The 14,617-nt window shown below is 52.4% G+C and overlaps 1 protein-coding gene across 6 annotated transcripts in view; it reads left to right on the top strand.

Annotated features, from left to right (window-relative positions):
• Positions 1-14,617, top strand: part of DAGLA (diacylglycerol lipase alpha) — an 89,656-nt gene that overhangs the window by 59,316 nt on the left and 15,723 nt on the right. For 5 of the 6 annotated variants that reach the window (XM_029060249.1, XM_029060247.2, XM_029060248.1 and 2 more), the window contains 5 exons: positions 219-306; positions 3,335-3,469; positions 4,042-4,119; positions 4,727-4,798; positions 9,174-9,298. In XM_029060249.1, the coding sequence (XP_028916082.1) occupies positions 219-306; positions 3,335-3,469; positions 4,042-4,119; positions 4,727-4,798; positions 9,174-9,298 (498 nt within the window). The remainder of the gene's footprint in view (positions 1-218; positions 307-3,334; positions 3,470-4,041; positions 4,120-4,726; positions 4,799-9,173; positions 9,299-14,617) is intronic. The other variant, XM_039911391.1, reaches the window with a different exon arrangement.

The raw sequence follows: 14,617 nt of genomic DNA, 5'->3' as shown, positions 1-14,617 counted from the left end.
GCCACCACCATTGGGCAATCTCAGATTTCCTCTTTCAGGGGTTCCTTTTGTATGGGTGCTGGAGATAGGCAACATTCCTTTCTCTCTGACCCCGCTCTGTTTATTGTTCCCTCCCCTCCTCCCACCCCCGACTTTTCCCTCACAAATATTGTCTCAATCTCACTCTCCTCCTCCTCCTTGCTTTCTCTTTCTCTCTCTTTCCCTCTCTCTCCCTCTAGACATCGCTTGGAGGAGGGTCAAGCCACCAGCTGGTCTCGTCGTCTCAAAGTTTTCCTCTGCTGTACACGTACCAAGGACTCCCAGTCAGTAAGTACTAGGGAATCCCCCTTTAGAGCAGGAGGATCTCTCAGTACGGTGAGGGCGTTGACCACACCTGCTTCTCCCACCTGCTGGTGGACCTCTTGGGCTGGTAGCGCCATGCTGCCTGAATAAGGGACTCAGTGTTACGTGAGCCACTCAGCGTGGCTCAGTGGAAAGAGCACGGGCTTTGGAGTCAGGGCTCATGAGTTCGAATCCCAGCTCCGCCACTTGTCGGCTGTGTGACTGTGGGCAAGTCACTTCACTTCTCTGGGCCTCAGTTCCCTCATCTGTAAAATGGGGATTAAGACTGTGAGCCCCACGTGGGACAACCTGATTTACCCTATGTCTACCCCAGCGCTTAGAACAGTGCTCGGCACATAGTAAGCGCTTAACAAATACCATAAGGGGAGAGGGCCATCCCAGCTTCTTGGGGATGGCCTGGGAACAGATCGAACCCCACAAGGCTCAGACCCCACCTCAAGACTAGCCCAGCCTCAGGTGGGTCTCTGGAGGATGAGGATGAGAATCCTGCTTCCTGGAGACATTCTCCCGCAGGAATCGGCACCCGGACAGCCATGCCCCAGGGCTAATTTATGGTCTCCTGGCCGTGTGCAGGCTCTAGGGAATTTTCTCCCCATTTTACTGCTGGGAAAACAGGCTCAGAGCTGGGGAATGACCCGGCCTAGGTCAGACAACAGGCGAGTGGCAAAACCCATAGTTGTCACTTCATTTTACTGGAGGATCTTAGACCTCAAGGAAAACTGTCACCAGACAGCCTTTTGTTTCTCACCAGTGGGCTTGTTTTACCCAAAAAAAGGACCACTTTGGAGGGAGCCAGAGATAGCTAAGCTAAAGGACGTGACTAAGGAATGGTGCAGGGCTACTTCCTGAATGTACTCACCAAACTGGGCTCTCAGAAGAGCCCCAAGTGGAGGGACGTTTAGGAAGAGAAGCCAGGAAGCAGGGTCAGGAAGCCCTCATCTCCTGACTTGGGGGACAGGGCCCCCAACCTGATGTTGGTTCCTGCCCAGGACCCTTCTGCGCAAGACCATAAGGCCTTGGCCAAGTTGTTTCCCTCCAGGTTGAGAGAAATTGTTCCCTGGGATGATGATGATGATGATGATACTGGTTTCTCCCTGTATTTTGGGGTTTGGTATGGCTCCTTCCCAATCCTTTGCGTTTGGGTCAGGATAGGACTAGTTTGGGAGATCCTCTCCTGAGGCCTGAGTATCCTGGGAAGCCTGGTTGGCTCTGAGCCCACCCTGGAGATCCAGGTCATGATTCCATGGGTTCAGGGATTCCTGGACTACCCCAATACTGTAGGACCCCACCCCCGACCTCTCAGGTGAAGTTAAGGCTCCCTAAGTACTCAAGAGCCCTTCTCCAACCCGCCCCACCTCTCATGGTCAGGTCATCCCAGCAGCCTCCCAGAAGCCACCCTGGTCTCAGGAGGATATCAGTTTATTCATTTCCCTCTTTGAGTTATTTTGTGGTCACCAGTTGTAGCTGTTCTTGTTTCCGTTGAACGTACGCAATCCGTGCCTGCCTCTTTTCCCCCTTGCGGACAGGGACCACCGTGTCTTCTGCTTTTCTGGTCTGCTCCCAAGCCCTAGAATGAATGGTGCTCTCCACACAGTAGACACTCTGGGCACCCTGATGGATGGTTGTTTGGGTGGATGGATGGATGAATCAGTCACTCTGGCCCAGTACTGACCGGAGTTGAGGGGGTCTGGCAGCTCTTGGCCATCTTTCCCCTCATCCCCTCCCCTTTGCTCCCCTGTAATCTGCTCAACCCCAGTGTCCCAATGCACACACACACACACACAACCCCACAAATATTGCCCATTCTCCTATTTCCAATTTTGAGTAGGTAACAATTCAGAAAGGTCTGCCGGGTCCTCCAAAGGCTGACCAGATGCCCGAAAGATTCCTTTCTTTGAGCTCTCTGAGGCGTAATGGTCGATAACGACAGGATGGCTGCTGGGAACTGGGCCTGGGGGCGGCTCGAGGGCCTGGAGGGAACAGAGCACAGATGCTCTCTGACTGAACCAGAAGGAGCCGGTTCAGGATGAGATTGGGCAATCCGATGCGGAGGAAGGCAGATCCGGGCCGGGGGTGGGGGGGCCACGTACCTCCCCCGAGCACCCTGGCAGGGAGTGGGGCCAGCCGTAAGGTCGCGGAGAAAGATGGAGGGCCAAACGGGCCGGTCGCTTCATCTGGTTCCCGCAGCATTCTGGGTCCTGAGACCCAAATAAGAGGACACTTGCCGATAAGGTGAAAGCAGGTTAAAGAGAATTTTCACAGACTTCACTGGGAAAGAGGAAGTCCCATGATAGAGAATACTGTTATAACAAAGGACTCCCCGCAGTGACATTTGTTGAAAGTCATGGCCAATTGCTTTTATCTGTGATGTATTTTTAGGTTCCAATAGAGTGACCCTGGAAACTCAGTTGAATGCAGGATTTTACTGCTTTTTCTAGTTTATAATGGGAGCTAGGAATAAGACTTAAGTGCAGTTGGTCTGTGTGCCCTACAGCCCCCATTCTCCCACCTGTTTTTCCAGGGTAGCAGGTCAGGACTCCAGGGGACCTCATCCCCCCTGGTTGGGGGCGAGCAAAGAGGGACTGATGGGAAGCTGCTCAGCATGGAGAGCCTAGGGGCCAGAGTGCGGGGGAGCCGGGAGCCTTCAGGCCCAGGGAATGATGAACACCAGAGATGAGCAAGTAGCAAAGGAAGGGATGTGGTTTTAGGAAAGGAGTGGTTTTCTTTGGCTCTAGCGGGTGGGTTTAACCCCCCAGGGACTGATCTGGAGACCCTTGGCGGGCACAAGCCCTCTCCCCCTCCCTCCGCCACATCCCCCCTCCTTGGGCCCCCGCCCCAAGGGAGCAGCCAGTCTGAGGAAGGCAGGAGCTGGTCACTTACCGAACTGCTGATGCCCAGTTTGATTTGATACCCAGTCTCTCTTCCTCCCTCATGCTCCTCCTCTTCCCCCTGTGCTCCCCCCCCCGCCACCCCTCCCCGCCGGATTTTGCAGGACGCCTACTCGGAAATCGCCTACCTCTTTGCCGAATTTTTCCGGGACCTGGACATCGTTCCGTCTGACATCATCGCGGGCCTGGTGCTCCTGCGGCAGCGGCAGCGGGCCAAGCGCAACGCCGTGCTGGATGAGGTGAGCGGGACCGGCCTCCCCGCGGCAGCTTTTGGGCCTCCTGGCTCTCGGCCTGCCTGCGGTCCTGGGGCTGGTGACTCCCCAAGCCTCGTGGTCGAGGTCCCCTCTGCGGCCCGTTCGCGGTCCCCCCAACTCCTCCCTCTCCAGGGTGAGCCTCTCGTCGTCCTGGGCGGGTGCATCCCCTGCCTTCTGGATGAGATGCTTTGAGTGCGATATAGCCAGAGATTGGGAAGGGATCCTGTCGGGTCGGGGGCGTTGGGTGTGTTGAGACCCCATAAGACCGATCAGATTGGACAGCTGGCGGAATCCACTCGCTTAGGGCACTGCTCTGAGGAGGTGGAGGCGGTACCAGGCAAGATGCCCAGCTGGGACACGGCAGAGGCCTGAACCAGGGTGAGGTTTGCCCCCTTAAGTGGAAGAACAGGGTTGGTATACAGGTCCCAGGGCCCTACATGCTCGGGGAGAGGATTTACTAATCCTTAGCCATCGCTGTATGGTGGGGTGAGAACACCTCTTTACATGTGTGTGTGTGTGTGTGTGTGTGTGTATGTGTGTGCATGTGTGTTTTCCAGGCCAACAATGACATCTTGGCTTTCTTATCTGGGATGCCAGTAACCAGAAACACCAAGTATCTGGATCTCAAAAACTCGGTGAGTCCAGAGACTAAACTCTATCCTTAATTGCTGTCCTCAAGCAAATGACCCCGTAGCCTACTGCCCTTTCCCAGTTTCCTCCCACTCGATGCCCCTCCTCTCCAAAATGAGAGCGACGGAATAGAGGGCAAGCGCCGTCACTGGGCCTTCACCCTGCCCTCCCCCCCAGGGGCCTGGACCCAGTTAGCGCCTTCATTTTGTTACCTGGGGCCGGAGCGGGGAGGAGAACGGGGGTCATCTCATCCCCGTTGGGAAGCAGAGTGCCAACTCTTCATTTCGGGGACAGGGACTTGAGTGGGGGGATGAGGTCTGGGAGAGGATGGAGTTCAAAGAGCAAATGGCCCAGAAAGCCACCAAAATGCCCCAGTTGGCAGTTCTCGGGTTGCAACAGAGACCTGGGAGGAGCGGGGTTGGGAGTCCAGCTCCAACAGCTGTGGGGACCACCACCCCGCCGTCCCCAGGGAGCAGACATCTGGGTGGGGACGTGTCCCCCCGCTCCCCGGATGGCCTTGTTAGAATCTGCCTGCTGCTGCCCGTCTGCAGCCTGAGATGTTCCTTTGGTCAGCCTTCTCCCCAAATTTCCCCAAGCCATCTCTCCTTGCAGATCATAGCAGCCCCGAGTCTTCAGCAACGCTCTCTCCTTTCCACCCACTGCATTCCCTCCCTTCAGACGCATGTGAGTAGTCGAAAGAGCAACATCCCGGGAATCAAGAGACCTGGGTCGAGTCTCAACTCCATCATTGACCTACTGTGTGACCTTCGACAAGTCACTTAACCTCTCTGGGCCGCAGGTTTCTTCGTCTGTTAAACAGGGATGAGGTAGATTGTGAGCCCCATGTGGGACTGGAACTTTGTCCAGACTGTGTAAACCTCAGTGCTTAACACATAGCGAGCACTTAAATAAAGGCCATTATTGCTCTCTCTCCCCCTCAGACTGTGATCCCCATGAAGGGCAGGAACTGTATCTACTGTGCTTACATCGAGTCTACCCCGGTGCTTAGTACAGTGCTTGGCACATAGTAATCACTTTAGGAAATCCCACCGTCGTTATTACTATTGTCTCTCAACCCCGCTCCACCATGGTCCGCAAACTTTGTTCAGTTAAAGATTCCCAAATCTGGATCCCGTATCTAGAAAATTGAGAAAAACGAATAGAGCACAGAGTGCTCGACACATAGTAAGTGCTTAACAAATACCGTTATCATCATTAGGTCCGGGGTTCTAATCCCAGCTCCACCACATGTCTGCTGTGTGGGCACGTCACTTAACCTCTCTGTGCCTCAGTTACCTTACCGCTAAAATGAAGATGAAGAATGTGAGCTTCCCCCCATCTGGGGCATGGACTGTATCCAGCCTGATTAGCTTGTATCTATCCCCATGCTTAGTACAGTGCCTGGCACTTCGTAAGTGCTTAACAAACACCATAAAAAATTAGTTACCCAGTTACTTCTAGGAGGCCCACATTCTTAAGGTCAGTCTGGACTTTAATTTTTATGTCTATATGTGTACACCCCACACACATTCGTATCCTCGCAGGTATATAGGTATCCATATAGCTAACATGGCATAGTGGATAGACCATGGGCCTGGGAGTCAGAAGGTCTTGGTTCTAATCCCAGCTCCCCCGCTTGCCTGTTGTGTGACCCTGGGTAAGTCACTTCTCTGTGCCTCAGTTGCCTCATCTGTTAAATGGGGTTTGAGACCGTGAGCCTGACTTTGGGACAGGGACTATGTCCAACCTGATTTGCTTATATCCACCCCAGCCCTTAATATTGTACCTGGCACATAGTAAGCGCTTAGCCAATACCACGGTTATTATTATAATCCATGCCCATTTAACCCCACCTGCTCCCCTGCATCATAGATAAACTTCACATCTAGTGGCATTACCTCAGAGTACATAGCACCAACTATCTAGTTCTGTGGTCACTCTGAACATAAGTAAATTCCTGCATGAAACCGCATAGGAACCCTAGACAGCTTAGGTGAGGAAAGAGACTGGAGTGAAATTGAGCAGCTGAGCCGGGAGAAGTGGTGCCCAGCACTTCAGAGCTCAGCCCTGTTAGAAATTGACCATTACAGTACCCAGTGCATCTCCCAAATCAAATAAGGAGAAACTAAATAGTCTGTGGTACTGTCCAGTCATTTGGTTTTGTATGTCATCTTCATTTCTGTCATATTTCTGAGCATAACCGTGACTGAATAAAAATAGAAAAAAATGAAATTATCCAGAATATCCTTGAATTCCCATTAGCCTCAATTTGGGTAATTGAGTTTTTCTCCCGTTTGGTCCCAGTCTTCCGCCGCAGCCATCCCATCATCCCTGAACAAAATGGAAAAACTCAACTTTTTTTAATGGCATTTAAGCGCTTACTATGTGCAAAGCACTGTTCTAAGCACTGGGGAGGATACAAGGTGATCAGGTTGTCCCCTGTGGGGCTCACAGTCTTAATCCCCATTTTACAGATGGCGTAACTGAGGACCAGAGAAGTGAAGTGACTTGCCCAAAGTCACATAGCTGACAAGCGGCTGAACCGGGATTAGAACCCACGACCTCTGACTCCCAAGCGGGTGCTCTTTCCACTGAGCCACGCTGCTTCTCTGAGCAACCTTTCCAAGGCCTTCCTTGCCTCTTTGCTTCTGGGTATCCTCCAACTCCCCAGCCCCGCTCATGTGACTGCCTCCCCTTACCGACGGGTCACTGAGTCGGGTCGCTGACCATCACCACCACCATCACCACGTTGGGCCTCTGACGCCTCCAAGCCGTTGTCCCATTCCCTTCCCCGCACCCCAGATCACCACCACCACTTTTGGTCCATCAACGCTGACAGCCCCTAGCCATCCCCTCTCTCAGCCGTCCTCACCCCTCGCCCCTCTCTCAAGCTCACGATCCCCAGTTCCCAGCCAATCTGCGCCAGGTCGTCGAGCCCCGGGTCGCTTCCCTTACGGAGGAACCTGGCGCAGTCGGAGACGCTGTCTGTCAAACCCGCAGCAGCTGCCAGCACTAGCACCAGCCCAGGGAGGGAACGTCTCACAAAGACAATAATTGCTTTTCCACACTTGTTCCTGAAGAGCAGACAGAGAAGACAGGGACGTTTCCGCCCCTTTGGGGCCCTGATTAAGGAGCTACCTACTTAACTTTTCAGGATGACTAATAACCTCTCTTTAACTTTTACAAGGTGACTAATTCCCTGTAAGAGTACGCTAAGCTCTCCGTTCCCCAAGGCTCTCTGGCAGGTGGGAGAAGTTTTTCAAAGGACAGAAGTCCAACTTCTTGAACTGTTTTCCGGAGACCTTCCAGAGTAACAGTGTCGATCAGTCAATCAGTCGATGGTACTTATTGAGCGTTTACTGTCCGCAGGGTGCCGTACTAAGTGTTGGGAGAGTACAACGCAACGGAGTTGGTAGACACGTTCCTCGCCCACCGCGAACTTACAGTCTAAAGAGGGAGACAGACATTGATATAAATAAATAATTTATAGATATGTACATAAGTGCAGTGGGACTGAGGATGGGGTGAATATGAAATGCCCAAAGGGAACAGATCCAAAGTGCATCTACTTTGATCTGTAATAATAATAACGTTGGTATTTGTTAAGCGCTTACTATGTGCCGAGCACTGTTCTAAGCGCTGGGGTAGATACAGGGTAATCGGGTTGTCCCACGTGAGGTTCACAGTTAATGTTCATTTTACAGATGAGGTAACTGAGGCACAGAGAAGTTAAGTAATAATGTTGGTATTTGTTAAGCGCTTACTATGTGCAGAGCACTGTTCTAAGCGCTGGGGTAGATACAGGGTAATCGGGTTGTCCCACGTGAGGTTCACAGTTAATGTTCATTTTACAGATGAGGTAACTGAGGCACAGAGAAGTTAAGTAATAACGTTGGTATTTGTTAAGCGCTTACTATGTGCAGAGCACTGTTCTAAGCGCTGGGGTAGACACAGGGGAATCAGGTTGTCCCACGTGGGGCTCACAGTCTTAATCCCCATTTTACACATGAGGTAACTGAGGCACAGAGAAGTGAAGTGACTTGCCCACAGTCACACAGCTGACAAGTGGCAGAGCCGGGAGTCGAACCCATGACCTCTGACTCCAAAGCCTGTGCTCTTTCCACTGAGCCACGCTGCTTCTCTGTGACTTGCCCACAGTGACTTGCCCGCAGTCACACGGCTGACAGGTGGCAGAGCAGCATTCGAACTCATGACCTCTGACTCCCAAGCCCGTGCTCTTTCCACTGAGCCACGCTGCTTTAAGCGCTTTCTGTGTGTATAGCCGTGTACTGCACCCCCTCCATTCTGATGGTGATAGTAATAATAGCCACGATACTTCTCAACAGGCCTACAAATGGTTGAAAACCAAGTAGTAGTAATGCAATATTTTTCCAAGGATTCCCAAGTTCTTAGGCGACCGCTTTTTGTTCTCAGCTCCCCTAGGGAGGGGTGGAGATAATTCTTCCCATTTAGACAGAGGGAAACTGAGGCTCAGAGAGGGTAAGCGACTTGCCCTCGTTGGCCTAGCAAGCCGGTGGAAGAGCTGGGGCCTCCAGTCTTCCCATCCAAACCATCCAGGATCCCTCAGAGTTAAAACTGGACACGAACAAGAGCTTCTCTCCGCCCAGCAATCCCTCTTCCAGGCGAGACGGTTTCTATTCAATCTCTCCACATTTCTCTCCTCCTCCTTGAGATGAGGAAATCGAGCCAGCACACAGAGGGCCTGTCTGTCCCCAAATCACTAACCCTGGGGATGCAGGGATGGGCCAGGCCTCAGTAGGATTAGAGGTGACCTCATTGCACTGACATAATTAGGCAAATGAATGATGATCTTTGGGAGCTCTCCGCTCTCCCTCCCCCACTCCCTTAGGCCTCACCGCTCTCCTACTTCTTCAGTTACCTGTGAGAGGCCCTTGGGGCTCCCCTGGTCTTTAGGTCTGGGGTCCCGCCTAGTGGGAGAGCTAAAAAGAGGGTGCCAAGGTACGGGGGTGCCCACGGAGAGGAAGGGGAAGCAACTCAGTCCTCCTGCCTGCCTGTCTGTCTGTCTGTCCCCTTTTAGCAAGAGATGCTGCGCTACAAAGAGGTCTGTTACTACATGCTCTTTGCCTTGGCTGCGTACGGGTGGCCCATGTACTTGATGCGGAAGCCAGCCTGTGGGGTCTGCCAACTAGCCAGGTCCTGCTCGTGAGTATCCTTGTTACTCTCCCCGCCCCCTCTCTTCCTCTTCCCTCTGATGCCCCCACCCCCTTCTATCTCCCCTCCACACCCTCCCCCGTCCCCGATCTCTCTTTGCCGCTCCCTGGCGTCGTATTTGTCTTTCTCTTTTCCCTTCCTTTGCCTGCCTTCTTTCTTGTCCCTTCCTGCCCTCCACCTCCTTTTTTTCTCCCGTCTCCACAGTTGCTTCTCCCTTTCTCTCTCCCGGTTGAATCTCTTGACCAAGATGAAAGGCAAGTTTTCGAGACCACCCCTCTCCCCCCCGTCCCCAAGTAAATACTGAAGTCTCCTGGGAGGCCACTGAAGCAGCCCCCGCTTTAAACTCCCTGTCTGTCACCAGGGAGACAGGCAGCAGCAACTCACCCCATCCGGGAAGAGTCCAGCCTCTGCTGAACTCGTCCCCTGCTGATTTCTTATAAGGAACAAAACCCAACCACCAGCCACCCACCTCCCACCGGTCACCAGGCTGAGATCTTACCCCCCTCCCTGCCTGTTCCAGATTGGGTGGGGCTCCCAGGGGCCCTTTTTGAAGTCGAGCAGGTAAAGTGGGCCAGGCCGGCTGTGGGCCGGGCCTGACAGTTCTGCAAACGAGCCCTCGTGTTCTCAATAGCTCTCCCCTACCAGGCCTGCGGAGACAAACTAGGACAGCTCCCAGTGCTCCTGGCTCTCTGGAAGGGGCCGAGGCAGTGTCTGGGCCACCCAAAATAAAAATCTCCTTCCCGCCTCCGTCACTACGGTCCCCTGGGCCCCACAGCCCCAGTTCAGCCAGTGGGGGACACTCTCTGAGTCCAGCCAGCTCCACCGGAGCCCTCATCCCAGAACCAACTGCGCTCAAAGCCCCTGGTGCCACCTCCTGTCGACTGGTCGACTCTTGTGAGTCTCTGGCAGCCTCGTGACAGTTTCCAGTTTTCTCCAGTCAGCTCGCTGACCACCAGCCCCCTCCATGCTCGCCAGCATCTAAGCTGGGGCCACTGGGCAGCCAGGTCTGAAACCCCCAGGATGGGTCTGGCCTTGCCCTCTGCTTGGTCACAGCCCATTTTGAGTTTGATCGTGGGCCCAACGTGGCTGCAGGCGGAGGGACCTGCCCCCGGTGAGAGTCCCGGGTGGTGTTGCTGGCCTCAAAGAGCCCAGCGGCAGGCCGGGCGCTGAGCTTTGTGCTCGCTGTGGGAGCATAGAGCCGGAGACCGGTGCTTGGCACCAAGTCCAAGCACGGGCTTGAGAGTCAGAGGATGTGGGTTCTAATTCCGGCACTGCCACTTGTCTGCTATGTGACCTTGGGCAAGTAACTAAACTCCTCTGTGCCTCAGTTACCTCATCTGGGAAGTGGGGATTAAGACTGTGAGCCCCACATGGGGCAACCTGATTACCTCGTATCTACCCCAGCGCTAAGAACAGTGCTTGGCATGTAGTTAGTGCTTAACAAATACCATATTTATTATTATTATTATTATTAAGTCCACACTCAATAAATATAATTGATTAGGGGCTGGATAGAGAGAGAGCAGAGGCATGAAGGGGATAGTTGGGGCTAGTACCGTCATCATGATGATAAAGTTGGTATTTGTTAAGCCATCACTGTGTGTCAAGCACTCTTCTAAGCACTGGAGTTCAAGATCATCAGGTTGGACCCAGTCCTTATCCCACATAGGGTTCGCAGTCTAAGTAGGCGGGAGAGCAGATATTGACTCCCCGTTTTCCAGATGAGGAAACTGAAGTGACTTGCCCAAAGTCACGCTGCAGGCAAATGGCAGAGCTAGGATTAGAACCCCCGTTTCCTGATTCCCCGGCCTGTGCCCTTTCCACCGGGCCATACTGCTTGACTTAGGCAGAGCAAGATTTCTCTTCGACCTCGGCTCCTGGAGGCCAGAATTCCCGCCCCGGTCCGATCTGCCGGTGTCTCACGCCAAGGCAGGAGCTCAGCTGCAAGAGTGGGTGGGGAGGGTGACATAACCGATGAGCGGGAAGGAAGCACAAGGATGATCCGCTAAAGTCTCCAGCCAGGAAAGCGGTTTCCTCCCGAGGCCCCTCAGCTTCGGGAGAAGTCGAGAGGAGGCAGAAATGGGGCTTTGACCCCAGACTGACAGTAAATGGGAAATAGGTTTCTAATTCACCCTTGGTCACAGATGCCTTGTTTCAGAGTCCCACCCTGAGAGGGGAGACTTCAAGTCCAGTTTCTCCTTTCCCTTTGGGCTCTGGCCTGAGCCAGCACCTTGCTTCCTAACTTCTGACCTCTCCAGCCACCCTTGCGGCTCCAGGCTGATCTCCAGGTATGGCTCAGAAGGGCATATACCTTTCTGGGGGAGAGTTCAGCAGTCAGCCTCCGGTCTTCGGCATAGTGGATAGAGTTTGGGCCTGGGAGTCAGAAGGTCATGGGTCCTAATCCCGGCTCCCTAATTTGTCTTCTGTGAGACCTAGGGCAAGTCACTTCTCCGGGCCTCAGTTACCTCATCTGTAAAATGGGGATTGGGACTGTGGGACAGGGACTGTGTCCAGCACGATTTGTTTGTTTTCTCCCCAGCCATCAGTATAGTGCCTGGCGCACAGTAAACACTTAACAAATACCATAATTATTATTATTCCTCGGGGCTGTACTAGATGCCCAGATTAGGTCAGCCCAAGTCAGGTGATCACAGCCTTTCCTGGAAGGGCAAGAGTCATTCCGCATGAGACATTCAGGCCAGTCCATCCAGCGATGGATCACCATGCCCATGTTGGTCTGTGCCCCTTAACAATACAACAGTTGTTGATTATTCTCCAAACACTTCCCTCATGTTTCTCACAGATCTTCCTCAATCAACCAACCAGTCATATTTAGTGAGCGCTTATTGTGTGCAGAGCACTTTACTAAGCCCTTGGGAGAATACAATATAACAGAGTTGGTAGGCATGTGCCCGCAACAGGCTTACAGTCTGGCGGGGGTCTGGTGGGGGAGACTAACATGAATACAATAAATCATTTATGGATATGTACAGAAGTGTTGTGGGGCTGAGGGAGGGGTGAATAACGGGTGCAAATTCTAGTGCAAGGGTGACGCAGAAGGGAGCGGGAGAAGAGCAAATGAGGATTTAGGCAGGGAAGTCCTCTTACAGGAGATGTGCTTTCATTACGGCTTTGAAGGTGGGCAGAGTGATCATTTGTCAAATACGAAGAGGGAGAGTGTTCCAGGGCAGAGGCAGGATGTGGGTAAAAGGTCAGCAACAAGATAGACGAGATCAAAGTTCAGTGAGTAGGTTGGAATTAGAGGAGCAAAGTGTGCAGGCTGGGTTGTTGTAGGAAAACAGAGAGGTAAGGTAGGAGGGGGACGATAAGCAGTGTCTGATGTGGAGGTGAATGGACAGCCACTGGAGGTTCTTGAGGATGGGGAAATACGTACTGAACGTTTTTGTAGAAAAATGATCCGTGCAGCAGAGTGAAATATGGATCGGAGTGGGGAGGTCAGCAAGGAGGCTGATGCGCTAATCAAAGCGGGATAGGATAAGGGCTTGGATTAATATTGTAGCCGTTAGATGGAGAGGAAACGGTAGATTTTAGCACTGTTGTGAAAAAAGTTGAAGCGACAGGATTTGGTGACAGATTGAATATGTGGATTGAAAGAGAGATGAGTTGAGGACAACGCCAAGGTTATTTTTTTCTGGGAGGGAGAAGACCAGGACAGTTCTCCCCCGTTTTCTAGGTAGAGGGACTTGAAATTTGGAGAGAAGCAGCAACAGACCGAAATTCTCTTGGCAATTCACTGCTGGTGGCAAGGAAGAGAATCCAGAAACAGGTATTTCTGGATCCCATTCCGTGCCCTTATCTCTAACTGCCTGGCCTTCCCAGGGGTGTCTGGGTGTTGCATGTCCACGAAGTTGACATCAGCCCAATCATCCTCTGCATTTCCTTGCACTTTACAACTGGCTCTTGCCTAGCATGGACCTCTCCTTGCAGGTTCTGTTGCCAGGGGGCCTGTCCAGACTTCACTCTGGGAGCTCATCTAATCTCACCCCATGGGGAGCAGAGGCTCACCCCAGTTTTTTTTTCATGATACTTTTAAGCACTTACTATGTCAACCCCTCAACCCCTCTAGGCCCTGTTCTAATAGTGTTGGGGTAGTTACAGGGTAATCAGGTTGGACACAGTCCATGTCCTACATAGGGCTCACAGTCTTAATCCCCATTTTACATTTTACAGATGAGGTAACTGAAACCTAGAGAAGTTAACTGACTTGCCTAAGGTCCCAGAGCAGACAAGTGGCGGGGCGAATATTAGAACCCAGGTCCATCAGACGTGCAGGCCCATGCTCTATCCATTAGGACAAGCTGCTTCTCGACCCCAGTTGTTTCCGCCCCGGGTTCTTAGACGGTTTGTTTACTGGCTGGAAATCAGGCTTTGGTTGTAAGGTCTCATTCATTCATTCATTCAGTAGTATTTATTGAGCGCTTACTCTGTGGAGAGCACTGTACTAAACGCTTGGAATGTACAATTCGGCAACAGATAGAGACAGTCCCTGCCCATTGACGGACTTACAGTCTAATCGGGGGAGACGGACGGACGAAAACAAGACTACTTAATCACAATAAATAGAATCAAGGGGATGTACATCTCATTCACAAAATAAATAGGGTAATAAAAATATATACAAATGAGCACAGTGCTGAGCGGAGGGGAAGGGACGGGGAGGAGCAGAGGGAAAGGGGGCTTAGCTGAGGGGAGGTGAAGGGGGGGCAGAGAGGGAGCAGAGGGAAAAGGGGAAGCTCAGTCTGGGAAGGCCTCTTGGAGGAGGTGAGCTCGAGCACAGCCCTGAATGATGATAAGTCACTCGGGTGGTCACAAGAAATTCCAGCTTCTTAAAGACCTGGCAATAATAACAAGGCGTTAAAAGGCCAAAAGGATCACCCGGCCCTGTCTTCCCCTTGTAAATTCAGTTAGTGGCCAGCTCCCCCTGGAGGTCTTTATTTAAGCTTTCTCTTGGGATGGATTTCTACCTCTCCGGAACCCAGCTAATCTTAATAATAATAATAATACTTGTGGTATTTGTTAATAGTTATGGTATTCGTTAAGCGCTTACTACATGCCAAGCACAGTACTAAGCGCGGGGATAGATGTAGGTTCATCAGGTTGGACACAATCCCTATCGTACATGGGGATCACAGTCTGACCGGGAGGGAGTAGGAGTCAATCCTCCCCATTTTACAGACGAGGTAACTGAGGCACCAAGAAATTAAGGGACATGCCCAAAGTCACATGGCAGTAACGTGGCAGAGCCGGGATTAGAACCCAGGTCCTCTGGCTCCCAGTCCCACTAGACCA

Source organism: Ornithorhynchus anatinus, chromosome 3 (assembly GCF_004115215.2).
Source record: "Ornithorhynchus anatinus isolate Pmale09 chromosome 3, mOrnAna1.pri.v4, whole genome shotgun sequence".
Classification (NCBI taxonomy): Eukaryota; Metazoa; Chordata; class Mammalia; order Monotremata; family Ornithorhynchidae; genus Ornithorhynchus; species Ornithorhynchus anatinus.
This window is presented reverse-complemented; position numbering and strand designations above follow the sequence as displayed.